We start from the raw sequence: 25,112 nt of genomic DNA, 5'->3' as shown, positions 1-25,112 counted from the left end.
GCAGAGACTTAGCCGCAGTGCGTGAAGAAAATTACAAACGACAAATGCAAAAGTACTACAACACGCGGGTAAAACTCTGCAACTTCAATGAAGGAGACTACATACTGCGTAACAACGAGGCTTCAAACCAAGAGCGCTCAGGAAAGCTGGCCCCGATCTGGGAAGGGCCATACATTATCAAAGAAGTCCTGGGAAAAGGCGCATACCGGCTTGAAAGGCTCGATGGCACTCCTATCCCAAGAACATGGAATGGAGCTCAATTACGCAAATGTTATATGTAGATCAATTCCAAACTTGTAAAGAAAAGGCCTAGAGCCACTTCTAATGGAAATGATTCTCCTTACACAATGTGTTGATAGCCTTGCCTTTAACTTATGAACTTCCCATGTGCCGGTATTCACCGCACCAATGCGTGAAGAAATAAGTAGTTGCGTGTGGAAGGCGGCAAAACCCGCATAAACACAACGCTAAAAATGTTAAAAAGTTCTAAGGAAAACCTACACGCAGGTCAGATGTAAGTAAAGTTTAGCCATCCTTGTAAGTGCAAGTGACGGTTTTACCCGCACAATCACGAACAAGGAAGCAAAACTTCAACCTATCATCTACCACGTTCAAAGGTTAACTTATACTAAAAAATAATAAGGAAAACCTACACGCAGGTCAGATGTAAGTCAAGTTTAGCCATCCTTGTAAGTGCAAGTGACGGTCTTACCGGCACAATCACGAACAAGGAAGCAAAACTTCAACCTATCATCTACCACGTTCAAAGGTTAACTTATACTAAAAAATAATAAGGAAAACCTACACGCAGGTCAGATGTAAGACAAGTTTAGCCATCCTTGTAAGTGCAAGTGACGGTCTTACCCGCACAATCACAAACAAGGAAGCAAAACTTCAACCTATCATCTACCACGTTCAAGGGTTAACTTATTCTGAACACTTAGAAAATTTCAAGGAAAAGATAAGGAAAACTTCCACGCAGGATAAATGTAAGTTTAGCCATCCTACTAAGTGCAAGTGACGGTCTTACCCGCACAATCATGAAAGAGGAAGAAAAAATAAACTTATAATTTACCATGTCAAAAAGTTAACTTATCTAAGTACTAAAGAAATTGCCAAGTGTAAACATGCGTTAAATAAAGAAAAGGACAAACACATTCTTTATTTCATCAACTTGAATATTACAAACATTGCTGGGTATATACCCGCATACAAAAGAAGTACAAGAGCAAATATCTACGCTAGTGGTGGAAATGGATCTTTTGGATCATGCTTCAGGACCACTCCCACTTGGACCCGCACCATCAGCAGAGTGTGACGGTTCAAGGAAAGCTCTAAGGACAGCAAGCCCATCATCAGCAGCAGCAATTTCATTTACCTTCTCCACCACCGGATGCGGGAAGGCAGCATAATGGTTCACTGCTTGGTCATAAATAGTTTCGGTATCCGCATTATACAGAGGGAAGTTGGAAAGCGGGACGCCTTTCTCAGCAAACCCTAGACCAAGCAGGAAGCCGGTCCGTTCCCCATCCTCATGAGAAGCGTTGAGAGCTGCGCTCATAGCATCGTCGTAAGATGTCTCCGAAAAGACCCGATGCACAACCTACAAAAAATGTACAAGTATAAGAACTATTCTACAAAGGAAAGCGTGACGACATAAAGCTAAAATACCTGAGGCAACGCTTCTCGAAGAAGCCATTCCTTGGCAGCCAGAGCTTGGGTGCAGGCGCGTTCAGCTTCGTTCTTATTAAGATTGGCGAGAAGCACATCCTTTGCAGCGGCCTCTTCAACGCCCTTAAGCTTCCGCTCGGTCTGCGCAAGCACACCCCTCTGGTCCAGGATCTCTTGAAGCTTCTTCGCATCCTCCATAGCCAAGGCACCATGAGCCTGTTGAAGAGCCTCTAACTTAGCTTTAAGTTCTTCATTCTCCAGGCGGAGAGGCTCAGCAACAGCTTCAGCCTTGGTGGCCCTCTCGGTCGCGTTCCTCGCAGTCTCCTTAGCTAGCCGAAGCTGTTCGTTAACAGCTTGGGCAGCCTTGGAGCGGGCCTCGAGTCGCGCTTGAACCTCAACCTCGAGGGCCTTGAAGGCCTTCTCCTTCTCCGCAGATACTGCGGTCAGTTTTTGGTTCTCCTCCCGGAGAGCACGCGCCTGAGATATTTCTTTAACACGAGCTGCTTTCAACTTGTCGTTTTCACGACAAAGCAGCTCGACGCGTGGCTGCATCCGGGCCAGGAGAACCCGAAGCTCGTTGGTTAGCCTACCCTCCTGGTAGCTAACCATGGCTTCCCCCAACGCACCATGGGGAGCAGCGTGGCGAGCCCAGTCCACGCACTCCACAGGTGTACGAAGGGTTGTTCCTCGGCGTATGTTCCATCTTGGAACATACACTTCATTGGAATCCGACACTGCAAAAGAAACAAAGCAGTTAGGAAAAGATGATAAAAATTACATAAAGGACAAAAGAACCCTACGCACCTGTAGGGTCGATCACAGGCCGATAGCCACCGAACCCATCACCTGAACCTAAGGGAAATCCATCCAAAAGGTCAGGCAGATGGGAAGGTAACAAAGATCGGCGAGAAGCCCCGCGCGTACCTGAAGGTCCAGCCGTCGAGGCCGATGGCGGAGGCGGCATGGTTTCCGCCGCAGTAGATGGCGGAGGCATGGTGTCCGTCGCGGACGCCGCCGAAGAGTCAGCAGCAACAGTAACCGCCGACTCGGTGAACGATGCTGTAAAAATTGCACTCACCGCCGGCGGTGACGTCATCTCGGCTGGAACAGTCGGCTCAGAATGAGCAACTGAACCAGCGGAAGCAGGCGCAGGCGCCTGGGTCGACGCCTCAGGTAGGCTGACCAAGCCTACCGTCATTGGCGGAGAGGTTGTACTCGGCCCCTCACCTTGGAATGCGCCAACATCCACACCTGCGTAAAGAAGAAAAGTGTTAAAAAGACTTGAAGATTAAACTATGAAGATAAAAGCTAAGAGAGTTGTACTTACAGGGTTTCTTCCGCTTGAACGTACGGACGGGCGGGGACGAACCCGATGGAGCCGGTCTCTTGATGACGGTCACCGTGGTTGTCATTGGTTCTCCAGAGGTAACAGTCGTAGCCTCCGGAACAGTGGTCTTCTCACCACCGGGCTTCCCCCCGCCTCTTCACTATCTGACTCAGTGTCAGATAGGAGCACTGGATCGGCTGTGGAGGCCGCCTTCTCCTTCCCTTTCCCGCCGGCAGCCCGCTTCTTCCGCACTAACGAAGGACCATCTGCGGATTCCTCAGAAGAAGACAGGGTGTAAGGAATTCCAGCAGCGGGTACAGCACTGAGGGGTGGAGGGGAGAATAACGCCATACTTGGCCGCCGGTGGCTCAGGATCTCGTGGCCCAGCGGATAAACCTCCACAAACCGATCCGCTGTTTGCTCCAGGATGGGAAACTCGTTCTCATCAAGAGCACGAGTACCCATCCGCACAGGATCGTCAGCTTCCCGCGGGTACAGGAGCGACTCCAAATTGTTCCCCTCTAAAAGAAAAGAAACAGTTAGAAGACAAACTCATATCAGCAAGAAAGACAAGACATACCATAAGGAGTAGAGTTCAAACCGTATTCGAGAAGGATGGGAACCTGAGACGCCTCCTTCCACACCCGGCTCATCCCCAGCATCACCATCCCGGACTCCGCAAACCGGTAAACCGGAGATTGGACCAGGGATATCTTCGAGAACCATTCCGCCTCCTGGTAGTTGGGGGCGTGAAGGCTCGGAATTGCTTGGCCATTTTTAAACCTCATGGCAAGGGGGACGGCGCGGGCGGATATGTAGAAGAACTCCCGCTTCCACGATCGGAGACTGCGCTCGGTCGCACAAATCTTTAAACCCTTGATACGGGTTGTCAGGGTGTACCACCCCTGGATGCACCTCCAGGTATAGAAGGTCATCAGGCGGTCCACATGGGGCTCGATGCCCAGAATCCGGCACACCCACTCGAAGTGGCGAATCTTGGCGACCGCCATAGGGTGCAGCTCGGTCAAATGAACACCGTGCCTCTCAATGACACGGTAAACAAACTTTGTTAATGGGAACCTAAGATTCCCATAGACAAAGAATGCTGCATAAACCCCGATCTTGCCTCTGGGGGCATCGTACACGGTTTGGTGGGATTCAGGAAACTCAGGCTCGAGAGGATCGAGCATGAACTTCCTAACAACATACCGGTACTGATCGCCGGGCAGAGCACACTGGCACTCGCCAGCAGTACTCCTATCATCGGTCGTAGGCTCGAAATCATGTGAAGACATCTTGCAAAAGGAAGAAGAAAACGATTTCAGGGGAATGCTCGACTAATTAGAGTATTCACCGGAAATCGCTGTAAAGATGAAGAGAAAATGTGAAAGTATGAATTGGAAAGGATCCTCCACCCCCTTTATATACTAACCGCAATTAATGCGGTGAATTTAATGCGGAGGAGAGAGAAATGGAAGGTGCAATGAAACTATGACGCGTGGCAAAAAGCAACCTGGCAACAGCTGTCAAAAGGACGCGTGCCAGTAATTTCGCGGCCACGCGCCCGAAAAATCGCGCCCACGCCGGAAAAAGCGTCTGGAATGACCATGTACTGTCACGTCACCATAACTTCCTGCACGTCCTGACACAGTCAGAAGAAACTGTCGCACGACGTTTCAGATGTTTGGACTGTCCTTATCCTCATCAACCTTTCGAATTTCAAAATTCAAAATTCAAAAAGATTCAAAAGTAAGCGGGAAAATACCCCTTACCTTGGCAACCAAGTAACCATAAGACGGATGCGGGTACAGTGTTAAGGCAAAACCCTTCACATACCTAGCTCCCGCAGGGAATTGAAGCCAAGAATACCCCGGCAACAAAGTAACTATAAGACGGGTGCGGGTACAGTGTCAAGGCAAAACCCTTCACATACCTAACACCCGCAGGGAATCGACGCCAGGGATACCTTGAAAGTAAAGTAACCGTAAGACGAGCGCGGGTACAGTGTTAAGGCAAAAACCCTTCACATACCTAGCGCTCCGCAGGGAATTGAAACCAAGAAGGATCTTCTGGGCAATGCTTGCGGAAACGGAAATAACATCCCCGCATAGCGGGAACGTCGAGAACTACATTGTTTGAGGCTCCAGGATGGAATTGGTGGTTTAAACATAATTGATCACTATGTTCAAAACCACTAAAACCTCAAGGAGAATCCACACAAGTGAGACTCAACGCTCCTGACTTGCGAGAAGGTTACATACCTACCCGCATCATACCCAAAGATCAAGCAAAAAAAATCGGGAATTTTTGCAAGTGACATTAGGAAACCCGCGGGAAGAATCCCCACGGAGAACCTTAAAACTAAAAACCCTTTTCAAAACCCCTTGCTTAAAGTCCAAAAGTTCACCTCACTTCATTAAACATTCATGAGAAGAACATTGGACTGGGGGGACTTGAAGAGGTAGGTCCCAGCAGAGACCAGTTGGTCCCGCAAGACTCACCTTGAACAGGGACGTCTGCGCAAAGGCCATCTGCTCCCGCAGGACCCACCATGCTCATAGAATCTTACGCGCAGTACGCAAGCTGTACACGCAGGGAAAGCCTCCCAATGGTGAAGTACCCCGCCTGTTCCCGCAGTTGCGGATACAAGCCATCAGGGAAGGCTACCCGCAGACAGCAGGGCTACACGCACAAGACACTAGATACTTCAGTAGTCACATGAAGGAATGAGCAAGGCGGGAACAATCCCGCCTAAATGAGCCAGTCTGTATGATTCTGAAAGATCTTTTGTACTATACCTACCAAGGTATGGATAGGACAGACGATCTGACCAGAACAGCCCATGAGCCAATCACAGGGTGACAGCTCACCGACAACAGTGCGAGGAGGAGCACCCTCTAGTACTGTTTGTCACTATTAGCCGCTGCCTACTCACCAACCCTTACTGTGGGACATGCGCAGCCTACAGTTGGTGGAATAGTGTTACTATTGGCCGTAACCTTTTCACCAACCAGCATGGCCTGCGTACAATCCACAGTAGGTGGGACGTGCATAATCTACAGTTGGTGGAATAGTGCGGCCGACTTTGTCACTGTTGGCCGTAACCTACCCACCAACCAGTATGACCTGTTCATAGTCCACTGTTGGTAGAACAGGAATACTATTCAGCCGGCTGTACCTGCTTGGAAACCTACCTTCGGCTATAAATACTCCAACATCTTGGAATGGTAAGATCATCTGCTATCCAGTCATCTAGCAATCTCTTAATATACACTTATATTCAGAGCAACCTAGTCTGATTCTCACGCCGGAGGGTGGTCACAAGGAGGAACCCCCCCTTCTCAGTGACGAGCTTACGGTGTTTGTTTTGCAGGTCTCCTGAAGAACAGCCTTCTCAGCTAGATCTCATCCGTGGGAAACATTACTTAACCCCCAGATTATCTATAATCTGTACAGGGTCACTTAGTGTTTCTTCAGTAGCTTAATCTGTTCAATACTATTAATATTTTATTTTATGTATTACTTTTAGCTATTAAATAAATAGCTAAATATGTAGTAAAAATAAGAGAATTCGTATATGTTTTTATAAAACTGAAATATCATACACACTGTTTATACATTTTAGTATATTAATTACCTACTTCTCACTCTCAAATTAACATATTCCATTTTTATATCTATGTTAGTTTTTTAAAGTTAGTATAGCTTAAATAGTTGTAAATAAGAAATGACTATTAACCACAAGTGAATTCGTTTGAAATTACAAAATATCTAAATGTAACTTATATTTCTATTTTTAAAATGATCATAACAGACTATATAAGAAAATATTAAATATAATACTAAAACAGCATTAGAAAGGTCAGTATTTATATTTAGTTTTTGTTCACTTCAATATGAAAAAAGATATTAAAATATGAAGTTGTAAAATAACTAGTATATTTTATGATGAATGAAGTGATCATATCATAAATTATCTAAAAATCTCAACTTGAGGTTTATTGCAACACGTTGAGGTTTTTATAATGATGTAAGTGTTAAAAATTAATATATTAAATTATATATACTTCAAATGTTAACTAGTATTCTAAATCTTAAATATATATATACGAAATCTTTAAAACCTCTCTAGTAGCTCCCCACATTCTCTCAGGCCACCAGTATGTTTTATTTGTAAATGTAGGCTCTTCATGCATTTGACCTGAATTCACGGGTATCGGTCTCACCAAACCCAGAGAGCCCATAAACTGGTTATAACATCTCATTAAATTAATATAAATCACTAAATATTTTATATGAAAATCCTATAAATTAAGGATATACTAATAGTTAATATCCATTTTTTTAAATATTATTGATAATTAAGAAACAATTTTATAGTACAAAAATAAAAGGGTTAATTAATCTCATTTGTTGGTGAAATCCTTTCATCATAAAACCTAAATATATTATTAACTCCCTTACAATAAATAAAATTAATATATATATATATATATATACATACATATTATAAACAAACAATGAAACCAACCCCCGTAATACGGGGGATAAAACCGAGTATCGTAATATGGTGATGTTATTGGCCATCATTTATATTGAAGTTTATCGTTTTTTACTTTTTATAGCCCACATTTTTTAGCAAATTATGAAGCAATGTTAGTTGTTAAATTAAGTTTCTACTCAACCCTCATTAATATACAAGATGATTGAAATCAAGCCTTATAATTTGCTTAAATTAGTGACTAAAGAGCATATTAATTCTATCATAAAGAGGCAAGCTGGCCGTTGACTTCATATATTAGAGTTAGAGATTAGATCATTGGTGAAGCAACATGAGAAAGCGTTACCTCATCCATAAGAGCATACACCCATAATATGCTACAAATGATTTTTAGAATCGTGAATCATTAAATAGCGAACAACTCAACATATCATCTTCTCATCACCTTCTTCTCTCACTCTCTAAAAATAGTGTATAGCTATACCTCTTCACAAGGTACCCTCTCTCTCTAAAACCGATTATCTTTTACTGTTTATGAAGATTTATCAGATACAGTTGTTTTTTAGTTTTGTATATGTTACATCAATGAGTTTTTCATTTTTACACGTAAAATTGTCGTAAACGTTACATTTTCCCGTCTTAATGGTTTATGAAACATTTGAGCATGCTATTACCAAGTCGGGTAATTAGATAATTATGTCATTATTGAATTTACCTATTTCTTTGTAATTGGAATAGTTTCGTATATGTATCAATGAGTTTTTCATTTTTGCACGTAAAATTGTCGTAAACATTATGCAATTTCCCGTCTTAATGGTTTATGAAACATTTGAGCATTAAATTTACATAGTCGGGTAATTAGATAATTATGTCATTATCGAATTTACTTATTTTTTTGGTAATTGCAGCATAAACACGTATTTATAATTTTCTAAAGTATTTTATTTATTTATTAACTTGTATATTTATATATAAATTACAAGAAAAATAAAGTGTTTATGATTTAAACTGTCGTTTTAGTTTTCAAATATTGACTTTCATTAGCTAGCAAGACGCTAAAGGTCAAACAAATAAACAAACAATGATTACAAATCGAAATTACACCAATGATTTAAATTTTTAACTATTGTTACTTATATATTTGTTTGTTTTGCACATGCATGCATGACTTTTCATTTATTATCAATCCCAAAAGTCTTTAACTGGTCCACCAATTCTGTCACCATAGTTACAACCAAGAAAAAATAAAATATCTAATTTGTTGAATAGGTCTTCTAACATTTAATACAATTAAATTCATATTTAAACAATAAACACATATAATAATTCATGACATGACACCTAGAAAATATTTATTATACTATTACATATTTATATTAATATTAATATTAATAATTTATTTATAAATCATTTAACAAGTTAAAGTCTCTAAAGTCTAAATTCAACATTTGTGTGTCAAGTATTAAGTTATTAACTCATTTTCTTTGTGTTCATAGACTATAGTTTTGGAACAAGTAACTAGCTAGCCATGGCTCGAGAGCAACTACAAGTGCTTAGTGCACTTGACTCAGCCAAGACACAATTGTACCATTTTACCGCTATTGTTATAGCCGGTATGGGGTTCTTTACCGACGCCTACGATCTTTTCGCAATATCCCTAGTGACAAGATTGCTCGGTCGTATATATTATTTCAAAGACGGTAAAAAGCCCGGGTCTCTACCACCCGGTGTGGCATCATCGGTCACGGGTGTCGCACTCGTTGGAACGTTATGTGGGCAATTGTTTTTGGGTGGCTCGGTGACAAAATGGGTTGGAAGAGGGTGTACGGTATGACTTTGGCACTTATGGTTATATGTTCACTCGCTTCGGGTCTCTCGTTCAGCAACGAACCAAAGGGTGTGATGGCGACGCTTTGTTTCTTTAGGTTTTGGCTCGGGTTTGGGATCGGTGGGGATTACCCGCTCTCGGCTACTATTATGTCGGAATACGCGAATAAGAAAACGCGTGGGGCATTTATTGCCGCGGTTTTCGCTATGCAAGGGTTTGGGATTTTGGCTAGTGGGATTGTAGCGTTAATCGTGTCGTCATCTTTTGACCACGCGTTTAATGCTCCCTCTTATGCAACGAACAAACTGGGGTCCACGGCCCCACAGGAGGACTATGTTTGGCGTATAATTCTCATGTTTGGTGCGATTCCAGCAGCTTTGACATACTACTGGCGTATGAAGATGCCGGAAACCGCACGTTACACCGCTTTGGTGGCGAAAAACGCCAAACAAGCGGCGCAAGACATGGCTAAAGTTTTACAAGTCGAGATCGAAGCCGAAGAGCAAAAGGTTGAGAAAATTGTTCTAGATACTAGAAACTCATTCGGGTTGTTTTCGAAAGAATTCGCCCGAAGACACGGGATCCACTTACTCGGGACCACATCCACATGGTTTCTACTTGATATTGCTTTTTACTCACAAAACCTTTTCCAAAAAGACGTGTTAAGCGGTATCGGGTGGATCCCGCCTGCGGCTACAATGAGTGCCATTGGTGAGGTTTACCGCGTGGCTCGGGCTCAAACTCTTATCGCTATTTTAGCACGGTTCCCGGTTATTGGTTCACGGTCTTTTTCATCGACCGAATGGGTCGGTTCAAGATCCAAATCATGGGCTTTTTCTTCATGACCGTGTTCATGTTCGCCCTCGCGATTCCTTACCATCATTGGACCCAACACGAGAACCGTATCGGGTTCGTCATAATGTACTCACTAACCTTTTTCTTCGCCAACATCGGCCCTAACGCGACCACTTTTGTGGTCCCCGCGGAAATATTCCCCGCGAGACTCCGGTCCACCTGCCACGGTATATCCGCAGCCGCGGGAAAAGCGGGTGCCATCGTCGGGGCCTACGGGTTCCTTTACGCTTCCCAAAGCACGGATCCCAAGAAAACCGACGCGGGCTACCCCACGGGAATCGGGATCAAGGCGTCCCTCGTCATTCTCGCCGTGATCAACTTGCTAGGACTCGTATTTACGTTTTTGGTACCCGAACCTAATGGGAAATCACTCGAAGAGTTGTCGGGCGAGAACGAAGACGAGGTCGAACCGGCTTCCAACACAACTTATAACCGAACTGCTCCTGTTTGATGTACTAGAGATATTACAAACTGACTACTTTTGTGTTTATTTTGTGAAGTACTTATGATTGCTATAGCTTTATGAACCTTTGTAAAGATTCTATGGCTTTCATATGTGGTCAGTAGATTGTGTTTTACCTTTTTTTCATGTGCACGTACGTAATTATTTCTTTTTGTGGGTTCAGATTGTATTATAAAGTTATTATTATAAAGGTGTAACACTTTCAAACCAATGTTGTTACTTTTTTTTTTGTTTTTATATATAAATATATAAACAAGATATGAATATAATGAAGGGACCGGTTCGTTATTCAGTCCGGTTATGAAAATAAGCAATTGTTACGCCTAGTGTTTTTGCGTCCAGTTTTTTAAGTCATCGAGGCACATAAACATCAGAAATAAAATTGAACCGATTTTAATTAAAAAAATAATAATACAAAATTCCTATTTTTATAATATTATATAATAAATAACCTTTTTAGTTAATAATTAGCAAATTTTAGAATAATAAATATTTAAAAATGTATTTATATTATTTATATTTATATTCACTTATTTTGTTATAAATATTAGTATACTTATTATATTTGACAAATAAAAAAACATATATATATGTATATATATACATATATAATATCCAAAAATTAATTTTCTTTATATTTATCATTTCCGAGTACATCCGAATACACTCAGCTTTCCAGTTGCCCATCGACTTTTAAAACCTTGGTGCCCGTGATGGATAGTTGTCTCTCTTTAGCGACATCCTTGTTTATTGATGTTATTACTTGTTAAAGAGTACACACTCAATTTAATACATTTTAGGGTCAGATTTCATTTAAGACGTTTGTCATATCAACATCACATATGTAGGCTATTAGGCCATGTGTAGTGAGCGCAATAAAGGGGCGAATTTGGGCTCGAACATCGCCCCCCTGGACGAATTTGGGGTGATTTGGGCCTGGGCGTGGGTTATTCGTCGCCTTGGGCCTGGGCGTGGGTTATTCGTCGCCTGGAGGAGATAAGTTTATTATTATTATATTATTATTATGTATATGTATATATGTATATGTATATATGTTGTGTGTGTATATATGTATATGCATATGTATATATGTTGTGTGTGTGTGTATATATATGTATTTGTGTATATGTTGTGTGTGTGATATATATATATATATATATATGTATATGTATATATGTTTGTGTGTGTGTATATATATGTATATGCAAAATGAATCCTAGAAACAACCCGAACCACCCATTCCTTCCTTTCGGTCAACACCATGGTTCGCAAAACCAACCGAACGTGAACTTACAATGGAGCCCGATGAACCTAAACCAACCGAGCTATCCGTTTCAATTTCCCGACCCGAAGCTAAACATGTACGCCAACCGAGCTATATGTTTTTTTTATATTTTTAGTTATGTATTTTTTTGTATTTCTTTTTAATTTTAATACATTTTTATTTAATTATTTAAATGAATTGGTTTTTATTTAATTAGTTTATTTATAAAAAGAAAATAATAAAAAAAGATACTGTGGGCCCAACTTGTAGCCCCTACACCAATACACCCCAAAAACAAATTCGCCCCCTTTGCTAACCAGGCGCAACGTGTATAATTCGCCCCAATTGTAACCCCTCCACTACACATAGCCTTAACTATAAACGACGACTTGGAAGACTTTATTTTCCTAGTTTATAATATCGAATCTTAAAACTATAATTTAAATTCAGATATATAAAATCTAATCTAAAACAATGCTTTTACTCTTTTATACAACTTGACAAGTATTATAAATTTGAGAGTAACTGCGATTTTCGTCCTCGTGATTTGTTTAAATCTGTGGTTTTTGTCAAATAGTTTTAAATTTGTGATTTTTGGCCTTGTGGTTTCATCTTACTTGCAATTAAACCCAAATTCACTAACCCGTTAAGTCTGGTCGTTAAACCCCTCAACGTGCCCCTCACGTGAGGGACAGTTTTGTCTTTTTTATCCCAAAATAAACCTCAGTCCTAATTCGCAAGCCCCCTCATGAGGGAATGAGTTGTATTTTGAGAGAAAAAGGACAAAACTATCCCTCACGTGAGGGGCACGCTGATGGGTTTAATGATCAGACTTAACGGGGTTAGTGAATTCGGGTTTAATTGTAAGTAAAGTGAAACCACATGAACGAAAATCGCAAATTTAACACCGTTGGACTAAAACCAAAGATTAAGACAAACCACAAAGACGAAAATCACAGGTTACTCTAAATTTGAAAATGTAACAATATAATTCTTCTTTTATATCATTTGGCAAAGTGACCATGCTACAATCGTGTTGGCTAAATTGCTTGAAAAGGTATTTATAAATAGTTAAAACCAAAATAAATCAAAATAATCTAACTATGTTAGGGGCTGTTTGGTTCATTCAGATCTGAATGAGTCAGATCTGAATGAATCTTGTCCCATTCAGCAACGACAATAAGTCTGAATGATTCATACTTAATTTTAACCATTCAGATGTTTTTTCTGTTTGGAACCAAACAGTCTGAAGTCTGAATGAATCAGATGTTTACATCTGAATGGTTCCATTCATATGTAAACAAACAGCCCCTTAATATTTATACAGTTTAATTTACTGTTTAAATGCAATTCAAAAAACTGTGTTTTACGTTACTTATTTTGTTTTCCTGTTGACAAGATTATAACGGTTTCTAAAACATTTTTTTTCAAAAGCAATGCATCGTTTTCAATAACATCTTATACTTTTGCATCGCACGCGTCTTAGGACTTAGGAGACTTTAAGTTTAAGCAACTAGCGTGACATATATGTCTTATCTTGTGATTATAGTCATATGAGGTTTAAAACGTTCCACTTCAAATAATTTCTTTATAGCAATTTAACAACATATGTAGACTTATTATTAGTGACGTTAAGTTTGGGGTGATTCTCAAATTAAATGGTACATGTCTTTCTACAAAGAAATGGTCAAAGCATAGTGTTAGGAAAATGGATAGCAACTACTATTTCATTAATTAAAAAATTACATAAAATTTTAAAAAAATATATTTTTCCACATAGTTTTTACATAGATTATGTTACTATTAAAGACAAGTGACTTTACCTGAACCATGTACCGAACCAAGAGCTAGAGCAACTTCTCGTGTTATGCTAAGCATGTCGTGTTTGATACGCCATATTAACAAAACTAATCAATCCGAATAGAAGAAGTTTAACTAAACTTGTTAATTACACATACATAAATGATAAGCAGGATGCACGACAGAGACACATTTAACACGGTTAAAATATAACAAATCTAATAACATGAACGACACAACACAACGTGTTAAGCATAATTAAATATTATTATTTCAATAACATGATTACTTACACAAATCACTAAATATAATTTATAGTAACTAAGATGATAATATAAAATTCACCAAAAGTTATAATCTATATAATCTTTAACAAACTAATAATAAGAAGTAATTTAATTTAACTAAGATGATAATCTACGTTGTTTTGATAAACATGTCTTAAATGTATTGTGTTGGCGTTTAACAAAGTTTGGTAAATTTGTTATTAGTGTCGTAAGTGGGTTGGGCGGTTAAATATGTTTATACGTTATAGACTTTTTTAGTCGTATCTAACCATGTCGTGTAAAGTATCCGTGTCATAATTCCCTTACGGTTTGTAACCTTTTTTTAGGATTCTTTTGAATTTTAATTAGTTATAATTGCTATTACAAAGAATTTAGGCAAAGAAAAAATATGTTATTTTCTTAACATGAAAAAGTAAAATTAATAGAGTATTATTATTCAAAATTCTGGTAGAAAAATGGAATATTAGAATGTATATATGAAAACAAGAGAAAACTTATACATAATATTCTAGTTGACTTGAACAATGGTTCGCACGAACTCCGTTAGCTCCACGACATTATCTGTATTGAAGAACAACACAAGGCTAAAGGTAACCGTACACTTACATTTTTATTTATATTTTTATTTCTCGACCCAAAATGGTTAGGGTGTATCGACTCTTGAGTAAACGAGCTTTTAGTTGTTTTATTAAAGTCACTCAACTTTTAATTAATGTTTAGCGTTTTATGTTAATTATTTCGTAAATGTTAAATAGATTAATTGAGACAAATGAAATACATATGAATCATGATTACTGATTATCTTGTTAAGTTTTGTTTGAATTTAACAATTATGAAATCCGGTTATCAATTATTGAATTTTTTTCTTCACTATTACCTCTTAATTCAAGTTATTTGAAAAAAAAAACATCCGCTAATAATAACGAAGATTCATGTATGGTTTATTTTGTTTCATTTAATTTTATTAAGTGTACACTTGCATTATTAAAAAAAACAATACATGGAATGAACATATAATAAAAGTTACTTAAGTTTAAATGAAAAAGAAAAAAATAAATGACCTTAATAGAATATTTAACACTAATGGGGTTGGTGACCCGTTAACAAAGACAAACCCTTAAAACAATAACGATTAAAAGCTATTGGGTTAAAGTCTCACATATGATAAAATTCATCGTTCAAGAAAACATAATATTTAACAAACTTGATTACTATTACTATTGTTATAAATATTTTCTTATCTAAATATAAGATGCCAAGATGGGCAACAATAAGATATCTAGTTGACCTGATTTGAAAACTCTTATATAACATCATGTAAATTTATAAAAAATAGTATTTTTTAACTTTATTTGCTATTTCAATAAACTTTTCATAAAATAAGTCTATAAACAAAATGTTGTTGAGCGTTTAAGTGATCTTCATCCACATATATACTCCTTTTACCACTTTGACTTTCACTTACGTGTCGTGATTTTTTTGGGGTTTAATCATGTGAATATTATTTTGTTCTAGATTCGATCCTACTATGTTGAACATAAGGTTTTTTGCTTTGTTAATGATGACTTGATGAGAACAATATACAATAAATCGAAATGATGAATTAATTTATATTCATTTTCGGATTCTTGTAATTCCTAACTTGTAATGTATTTTTCATCTTATGTGCTCTATTTTTATTTATAGGTTGTTTGATTCATTCAGATCTGAATGATTCAGACCTAATTTCAACCATTCAGATGTTTTTCTATTTGAAACCAAACAGTCTGAAATCTGAATGAATCAGATGTTTACAACTGAATGTTTCCATTCAGATGTAAACAAACAGCTCCTTAGTTTGATTTTACACCACATTAATGCATTATTCTTAGGGTTGGCCTTGCAAGGGACATGTTTGGGGCCATGTTCATAGTGTGCACCCGTATACAATTGAATCCACTCTCTCTGAGGGGCTGTAATTACAAAATGAAAATTTGTATATATTTTTTCATATAAATCTATTTTAAAAAATAAACATACTAAATGACCATTTGGCACGACGTCGCTATGGAACCAAAGTTTATTTGTTTAACTTTTAGGGATTTGCATTCTTTTTTTTAATAAAGAATTGTATATGAGTTATTGAGTTTATATGTCTATAGAGTTATTGAGTTTATATGTCATAGACCAATTTTTTATTTTTTTTACTTACTCGCTCTGGATTCGTAATTTTTAAGGTTTTTTGAGAACGATGATGATTATTCTTAGAATATTAGTAGGTTAGCAATTGATAATCCCTCAATCATCAATTCTTAGTTAATTAACTATTTGACTTACCATTTTGTTTTTATTAACATGTGCATGCAAGACCCGCAAATGGAGGCATGAAGAATAGGGATGGCAAAAATCCCCGAATCCGACGGGGGAAACCCGAAAACCGGCTTATTTCGGGTCGGGTCGGGTTTTGTTTTTTCGGTTTCGGGTCGGGTTTCGGAGATTGTTTCGGGGATTGTTTCGGGTTCGGGTTCGGGTTCGGGTTTGGGTACCCCCGCCCCGACCCGCCCCGATATAATATATATAAATATAAATAAAAATAATATATATATACATATATTAAAAACCTAAACCTAACAATCTCAAATCTAAACCTAACAATCGTGAATCGCCGTCCACTGTCTCAGTACCTAAACCACCAATCCACCGTGCACCACCAATCCACCACCAATCCACCGCCAATCCACCACCAGTGCACCAGTGCACCACCAATCGGCAGTCCGCAGCACCAGTGCACCACCAATCGGCAGTCCGCAGCACCAGTGCACCACTCAATCTGCAGCACCAGTGCACCACCAATCGGCAGTCCGCAGCACCATCAATCTGCAGCACCAGTGCGCCACCGCCATTCCGCCCCCGATTCACTCAATCGCCGTCTGCACCACCATCACCATCCACTCAATCGCCCCGTCTGCACCACCGGACCACCCTCCTCCTCCTCGTTCTCATCCTACCACTCTACCAGGCTACCACCTGTAATGTAAGATCCCTAATTCTCTTATCGGTTTCGGGTTTTCGGGTTTTCGGGTTCGGGGACGGGGCGGGTCGGGGGGGTACAAAAAACCAAACGGGGAATCCCCGAATTAAACCCGACGGGTAATGGGGCGGGTACGGGGATGGTTTTTGGTTTCGGGTTCGGGTTCGGGTTAAGCAAAACCCGCCCCAAACCCGCCCCGTTGCCATTCCTAATGAAGAAGATACATTCTTTTACACATATGAATATGATTGTATTCGTAAATTACTCATTTACTCATCATCAATTATTGGTGTTCATATATTTTTAATAAATTCTTGGATACTGTGCCCAATAAAAAAATTCATTAAAAATATAATGTTTTCAGGAAAAAATAATTTTTCAGACAAATTGTGACACTTTGGCCGATAATAGTGTATAGTGACAACTTAACCAATAACTCTCCTAACTTTTACTTTACATAACAAAGACATATTATATGAATACGTTATATGCGTGTTGAAGGTTGGAGTTCTAACTTCCAAATAAACTTGTGTAAGTATTGAGAGTTGGAATCATATACGTATATGTTGGTTGGACTTTACACGAGTCAAAAATCACGTAAGGTTGATTAGATTTGTGGCGGTAAAGTATCATTACTTAAAGTGATTAATAAAGTTTTCTAAAGTGGTAGCATGACACGTTTGTTAAGATGAATTGTTGTAGTTACATGATAGACATGCTTTCGAGTATCAAGCTGTTAAAATCGGTTTATAACATTCCATGGTTGCGTTTGTTGAGTGTATAATAGGTTGGCGAGGTTGGTATGATTTTACATGTATAAAACAACTCATACAAATGAAACTGAAAACATTACATACACCAGATATATAATTGATCAATAACACGCGTTATTATTCTTAGTAACATTATATATATAGTAAACTGCGGTTTTCGCTTTTGTGATTTGTCTAAATATGCGGTTTTAGTCTAATAGTTTCAAAATCTGCGAGTTTCATCATGTGGTATCATTTCACTTGCAATTAAACCCGGTCCCACTAACCCCGTTAAGTATGATCGTTAAACCCATCAGCGTGCCTTTCACGCGAGGGGCTATTTTGTCCCCTTTTTTCCCAAATACACATCAGCCCCTCACGTGAGCGGGCTTGCGAATTAGGGTTGGGGTTTATATGGAAAGAAAAAAGACAAAGTTGCCCATCACGTGAGGGGCACGCTGATGGGTTTAAGGACCAGACTTGACTGAGTTAGTGGGGTCGGGTTTAATTGCAAGTGAAATGAAACCACACGGATAAAAATCACAGATTCAAACCAATTAGACTAAAACCGTAAATTTCGACAAACCACAAGAACAAAAACCATAATTTACTCTTATCCATATTATCTGTACTTTTACATCAACACTTTGTGCACACATGATGACATGACACAATATATTTCTTCTTATGCTTTTGATGGCGGCTAGTAAGTAGTAACCATCCGATATCCACCATTCATTATTCCATTTACAGGATTAATTCAAAATTAATATGGTTTACTAGTTTTTCTGGTTTATTTTTGGAACACCAATAGTGGCTAAGGATCGAATTAGAATCACTTGATTTGTACTTTGTAGACTAAAATCCCCTTTTTATTTTGATACCTGCGAAATTGAGATTATACTTTTCAATATCACAATTTCAAAACCTTTTTTTTATTATATAGCAAAATTAATTCGTATGACTAAAAGAATTTCAAACAAATAATTGATTCATACATATTATATTATTAATTTATTACAAAGTTGGTTCAGTTATAAAGGCTTTACCATAACCACCATAGCCGAGTGGTCGATTAATAATAGGTCGATTGACCAGGGCCAGCCCAAAGGCCGTGCAGCCCATGCAATCGCACAAGGACCCAAAATTATTAAGGCCCAAAATTTAAAGAATGCAGGATATGCAATAGATAAATTAGATACAAACAAAAATTACTAAAAATGTCTTGTGGCTCACATGGTATACTCCATTGTATACCTGATGATGTTGGACTCAGGTTCAATACCCAATAATTGCACTATTTTTTCCAATTTTTCCAAAAACTTGTATAGCATATTTTATGGGCTACATTCTTTTCTTTATATTGCTTGGATCAAATTTTATAGTTTGTATTAAGATCTTTTATCTTATATGTATATCTAATATATAATTTTATAAAGCAAAAGCTCATAACTAAAGTTATAAAATTCGAATTTCGTGTAATTCAAATAACAAAAAGTAATAGTCTTTTTGTCCAATAGACTAATTCGAGCATTTTTTTTTTGTTTCTCATCAAAAATAATTTCAATATATAGGGGCCAATATTTTTTCCTTGCACGGGGCCCTTGGGGTGCCCCGCATCCTCAGAGACGGCACTGCGATTGACCATCGGTTACGGGTCGGTCTCGGTTAAGTTTGGTTAATCGGCAAATATATTTATTTTTCCTTTGTTTCAACTGAAAATAGCTCAGTTACAATCTTCCATACTAAATTATGAAGTTTCAAAGTTAAAATATGTCGGAGCTTGGATATGGTGTTTCAAGCAATTTTATAAATAAATTGCAACATAAATTTAAATGTTTGAAGATAGAAATGAAGGCATAATATATGAAAATAGAGGTATAAAGTTTGAAAAAAAAATCACAAACATACGAGATTCGGTTCGATTAAAGTCGTTCAGCAAAGACACATTAACCATAATCATACTAAACAATCAGTTAATCAAATTCACTTAATCATAACCATCTGATTCTTTACCATTACAGTTAATTTCGATTAACAATTCGGTTTTTTCTCACCCCTTACATTCTACATTTTCAAACAATAATAATATTATATGAACTCTAGAAAAGAAATCAAAAAGTATTACAACTTTCCACTAAAAGCAAGAAAAAAAAGTCCTTGTTGACTTGTAAAAACCACATCCGATCATTGCCACGTCACCAATCAAACAATCCTAGCCGTTAATTATTCACGTATGGCGTGAGACAAAAATAAAAAGTGGGCCCACTTTGAGTTATTAAATACAAGGGCCATATATCACCAACCACACCATATCTCACCTCCATCTTCTACCACATAATTTGGCTGAACTAAAGTACTACTTTTGTTGCACAAGTTACAACTTACAAGGCTCTGTGTTCATATCTTTCGTTGTGTATTTGAGGTTAGATTTCGTAAACTTGTGCTTTGTTTAGTTGGTATTAACATCCGGAATGCTTTCGGTTTTTTATTACGGTTATAAACAGCTTTTAACGTGATAAGTGTACATATAAATAATGTAATTGTGTTAACACAAGAATAACTATTATTACTTTACGGTTAGTCAGTTTTAAACTAAAGTAAATTATTATTATGCAACTTCATTTTTTGTATTGTAATAAGTAATAACTAATTATTCTGGTTACAAATTATAGAGTTTTTAAATTACTCTAGTTATAAGTATGTTTAGTAGCTTAATTATATTTATACCGGATCATACCTTTACTTTAATAATCGTCAGTTACGGGTTTTGGAAAAATCAAGTGTTTATTTAAAAAAGTTTTAGGACTGTATTGTTTAATATAGTGATGTGGGGTCTTTGGATTTCCGACTTATAATATGAGGTTGTGTTCTCTTTTGATTATGTAAACAACGTAAAGGGGGGGGGGGGGGGGGTTCTGACATAGTTATATTCGAAGACTTTGAATTTACTCATTTAAAGGTGTCTTTTAAGTTAACCAAAAGCATTTTATCGCTGACTGATTCAGATATAGTCTCTTAATGGAATCATTAAGTGGCAAAAAGTGAAAAACACGTATGGTTAGTAGGGATATCAAAATGTCTAATGACACACTTTAATAACAAGTTTTACAAACGATTATATGTGCACAATATTATTGAAAAAAATTCATTAATTACAACGTTATATCAAACCGGAAAGTTGGATAGTTTGTTGCATTGAGTTTGATGTACTACTATATATATGTGCATCAGATTTTAGTGTAACAACCAATCAAACCTGTAAAGTTAGATGTACATACGTAATTAGGTACTATTACAAATTTGTACAATGCAATCCGGTTTATTCCGATGCGAGATACGCATAACCCAAGTTAGTTCAATTAAGCGTGTATTTTTCTTAACCGCAAAATAAACAGTCCTAAACACTCCTATGTACGAAGTTGAAGAGGACGATAAACGTCACATTCAATTATGTATGTCTCTTTTATAAGAACGTGTACACCCTAATATGTCCCATATTCGATTACCATTTTCTATGATAAGTGCCAAATAGGTGTGGCCATCAAACCATATATGTTCGGTATTCATTTATTCATTTCTTGGGTGTTTCCTTATTTTGTTATGTTTGGTTCTAAAGACTCCAAAAGTCGTTTATTATCTATTCATTCTATGGTTTGTCACTTGTAACGTTATAAATGGTTCCTTAACTAACATGTCACAGATTAGTGTTTTAAAAATTTACCTATTTAAACATGCTAAATTCTTCATTATATTTTTCTTACCCGTGAATATGTATCACATGTTACTAGATAACTATAAAGAATTTATCAGTACCCTGCTGACTAATAAAATTAGGTAAATTAGCTTGTGTTGAACAATCAATGAGTTTAAGTCAGGACATCACTATTAGAAGATGGGTCATTTTTTTACACGTGATTTTGGTTGAAAACCTTGTTTTCTAGCGAATTTCCTACAAAAAGCTGCGTGAAAAAATACATGTCGGAAAAATCATTTTAAATCTTCTTTCCAGCGTCTTTTTTCTACAAAGATATGTTGCAAAGTTTGCTACAACTTTCAAACAAAATTATAGTACTATAGATAACACAAATAATTATGTTTATAATGTTTCCAACGAAAACAATAAACATAAATTTTTGGTGAAGAGTTATCAACAATTTTCCAAGAAAAAAAATCGTATTGTTACTATTAAGCGGGCTAGTTTTTTATTTTTTAAAATTCGTCTGGGATTTGTTGGAGTTACATGTTATAGGAATTTTATAGAAAACACTTTTAGAAAAATGAGATGTTTTCTAGTAGTCACTTGACCCCTCTATTCACTATAACGTGTGACCACTTGGCTAATTGTATTTTAACGAACGTGACAAAAGTCATATTAGCCATATGTGAAAATTTTGAAAAATTGTTAAATTTGTATAAAAATGATATAATTATGTTTCCCAATAAAAGGGAATAGGTAAAACATTAATGGTGTCACGAGTCCGTTTTAAAAAAAAAACATCACTTTCATTAAATATCACATGACTTTATAGTACATGTTTGAAACTTTCTTATGTCCAAAAGTAATATTAAATAAGTTATAGTTTATGTTCGTTTATTAGATAAATGAACGAACATGAATAAAACCTTTTGTTCATTTAACTAAATGAATGAACATGAACACATGTTTTGTTCGTTCATGTATGTTTGTGAAAGTTCGTATGTGCTCGTTTCTGTTTTTGTTTATATACGTTCATTTAACACATTTACCTATATGTAATTATATTATTTCTAAAAATATATAAACATATATTGGGCTTAAGTTGGTGTTTGTTAATGTTCATTTATATTCGTTTTAGTTCTTTTGTGTCTGTCTATGTTCGTCAACTGTTCGTTCAGAACAGGGGTGCAAACGAGCCGAGCCGAGCTCACCGAGCCGAGCCCGAGCTCGGCTCGTTTAACTTATACAAAGCTCGCTCGGCTCGTTTCAAACTCTATTTTCAAAGCTTGAGCTCGGCTCGTGAATAGATTTTCAAGCTCGCCTCGGCTCGGACTCATTTCGTTTGCTATTTATCAATTATTTTTTATATTATTATTATTATTTTTATATATTTTTTCTATTATAATGTTTTATGTATAAAATAACATATATTATTTAGTTATTTTTGTTTATTTTTCATAACATTATATATATATATATATATTAATTAATAATTCTTAAATCTATATTTTAAAAAATTATATAAATGACAGGCTCGAAGAGCCGGCACGAGCTCGATAAGTGAAGCTCAGGCTCGGGCTCGATTTAGCTCGGCTCGATTGAGCATTTTAACGAACTGATATCGAGCAGCTCGGCTCATTTGCACCTCTAGTTCAGAATGTTAATATAAATGAACACGAACATATTTATTTTCCACTGTTCGTGTTCGATTAAAGTTAAATAGACGAACATGAACATGCGCCATAAGTGATATATTTGGACTGTCACACTTACTTTTATTTACATATGTAAAGAGTTAGTAACTAACCTTTTATTTTTGTTCTTGTACACATAGGTTATGGCAAATGATAACTTGAAGGTGTTGAATGCACTTGATGTAGCCAAGACTCAATGGTACCATTTTACGGCGATCGTAATCGCCGGTATGGGTTTCTTTACCGACGCTTACGATCTCTTTTGCATCTCCTTGGTAACGAAATTACTAGGCCGAATTTACTACCATGACTTCGGTGACGAGAAACCCGGGTCATTGCCTCCTAACGTGTCAGCCGCGGTTAATGGTGTCGCGTTTTGTGGCACCCTCGCGGGTCAACTCTTTTTCGGGTGGCTCGGTGACAAAATGGGCCGAAAACGAGTTTATGGAATGACACTTATGCTTATGGTCATTTGCTCGATCGCGTCGGGCCTTTCGTTTAGTAACGAGCCCACCGCGGTTATGGCGACCCTTTGTTTTTTTCGGTTTTGGCTCGGGTTTGGGATTGGTGGAGATTACCCGCTTTCAGCGACGATCATGTCGGAATACGCGAATAAGAAAACCCGTGGCGCGTTTATTGCGGCCGTGTTTGCGATGCAAGGGTTCGGGATTTTGACGGGCGGGATGGTGGCGTGTATTGTTTCCGCCGCGTTTAAAGCAAAGTACCCGGCTCCGGCTTATGAGGTGGACCCGTTGGGGTCCACGGTCCCGCAAGCCGATTATGTGTGGCGGATTATTTTAATGTTCGGGTCGATACCGGCTTTGATGACTTATTATTGGCGAATGAAGATGCCCGAAACCGCTCGGTACACGGCTTTAGTGGCTAAAAATGCGAAACAAGCGGCCGCTGACATGTCAAAAGTTTTACAAGTCGAGCTCGAGCCTGACCAGGAAAAAGTGGTCGAAAAGCAACAAAACACGTTCGGGCTTTTTTCGAAACGGTTTTTGAAGCGACACGGGCTACATTTGCTTGGGACGACGAGCACGTGGTTTTTGCTCGATATCGCGTTTTATAGCCAAAACTTATTCCAAAAGGACATATTTAGTGCGATCGGGTGGATCCCGAAAGCAAAGACAATGAACGCGATCCAAGAGGTTTTTAAAATCTCGAGAGCGCAAACGCTAATCGCGCTATGTAGTACGGTCCCGGGATATTGGTTTACCGTGTTCTTCATCGATAGAATCGGGCGGTTCGCTATCCAATTAATGGGGTTTTTCTTTATGACCGTTTTCATGTTCGCGCTCGCGATACCGTACCATCATTGGACACAAAAGGAGAATCGAATCGGGTTCGTTGTAATGTACGCGTTAACGTTCTTTTTTGCGAATTTCGGGCCTAACGCGACCACATTTGTGGTCCCGGCCGAGATATTTCCCGCGAGGCTTCGGTCAACGTGCCACGGGATTTCGGCTGCTTCGGGTAAAGCGGGGGCAATAATTGGTGCATTTGGGTTCTTGTATGCGGCGCAAAGCCAAGACAAAACTAAGACGGATAAAGGTTACCCGCCCGGGATTGGGGTCAAGAACTCGCTTATTGTGCTCGGGGTGGTGAATTGTCTCGGGATGTTGTTTACGTTTTTGGTGCCCGAATCTAATGGTAAGTCGTTGGAGGAAATGTCGAGGGAAAATGAAGACGAGGACGAGGAAACAGTTGAAAATAGAACAATGTCGGTTTAAAATAAAGGGAGAATTTCATATATATCTCAGTCGTCAGTATAGTGTGTTGTTTAGTAGTTAAGTGTTATAACTTATTATAACGCTAAGAGATCGATAGCGAGACTGTGACCGAGACACCGAGTACACGAACTCTAGACCACAACATAACAACGGTAGATATTGTGTCGGGAATATATGTTTCTTTTGGTTTGCTTATATTTAGATTTATTAGATAGAAATATAGA

At 37.9% G+C, this 25,112-nt stretch overlaps 1 protein-coding gene and 1 pseudogene across 2 annotated transcripts; both read left to right on the top strand.

Annotated features, from left to right (window-relative positions):
- Positions 1-7,882: 7,882 nt before the first annotated feature.
- LOC143541910 (low affinity inorganic phosphate transporter 1 pseudogene) lies at positions 7,883-10,641 on the top strand (annotated as a pseudogene). The gene is made up of 2 exons (XR_013136827.1): positions 7,883-7,994; positions 8,996-10,641. The product of XR_013136827.1 is annotated as a low affinity inorganic phosphate transporter 1 pseudogene (transcript).
- Positions 10,642-19,951: 9,310 nt separating this feature from the next.
- Positions 19,952-24,910, top strand: LOC143541909 (inorganic phosphate transporter 1-4-like). The gene is made up of 2 exons (XM_077034599.1): positions 19,952-20,183; positions 23,293-24,910. Exon 2 carries the CDS (start codon positions 23,296-23,298, stop codon positions 24,886-24,888), a length of 1,593 nt encoding a protein of 530 aa, XP_076890714.1. The 5' UTR covers positions 19,952-20,183; positions 23,293-23,295; the 3' UTR covers positions 24,889-24,910.
- Positions 24,911-25,112: the final 202 nt, after the last annotated feature.

Source organism: Bidens hawaiensis, unplaced genomic scaffold (genome assembly GCF_021521415.1).
Source record: "Bidens hawaiensis isolate Kalapana, Puna unplaced genomic scaffold, B.hawaiensis_p1.1 tig00012724_1, whole genome shotgun sequence".
In the NCBI taxonomy this organism is placed as follows: Eukaryota; Viridiplantae; Streptophyta; class Magnoliopsida; order Asterales; family Asteraceae; genus Bidens; species Bidens hawaiensis.
This window is presented reverse-complemented; position numbering and strand designations above follow the sequence as displayed.

Excerpts from the sequence above, each read along its gene's own strand:
- LOC143541909 (XM_077034599.1), top strand. The coding sequence starts at position 23,296 with ATGGCAAATGATAACTTGAAGGTGTTGAATGCACTTGATGTAGCCAAG.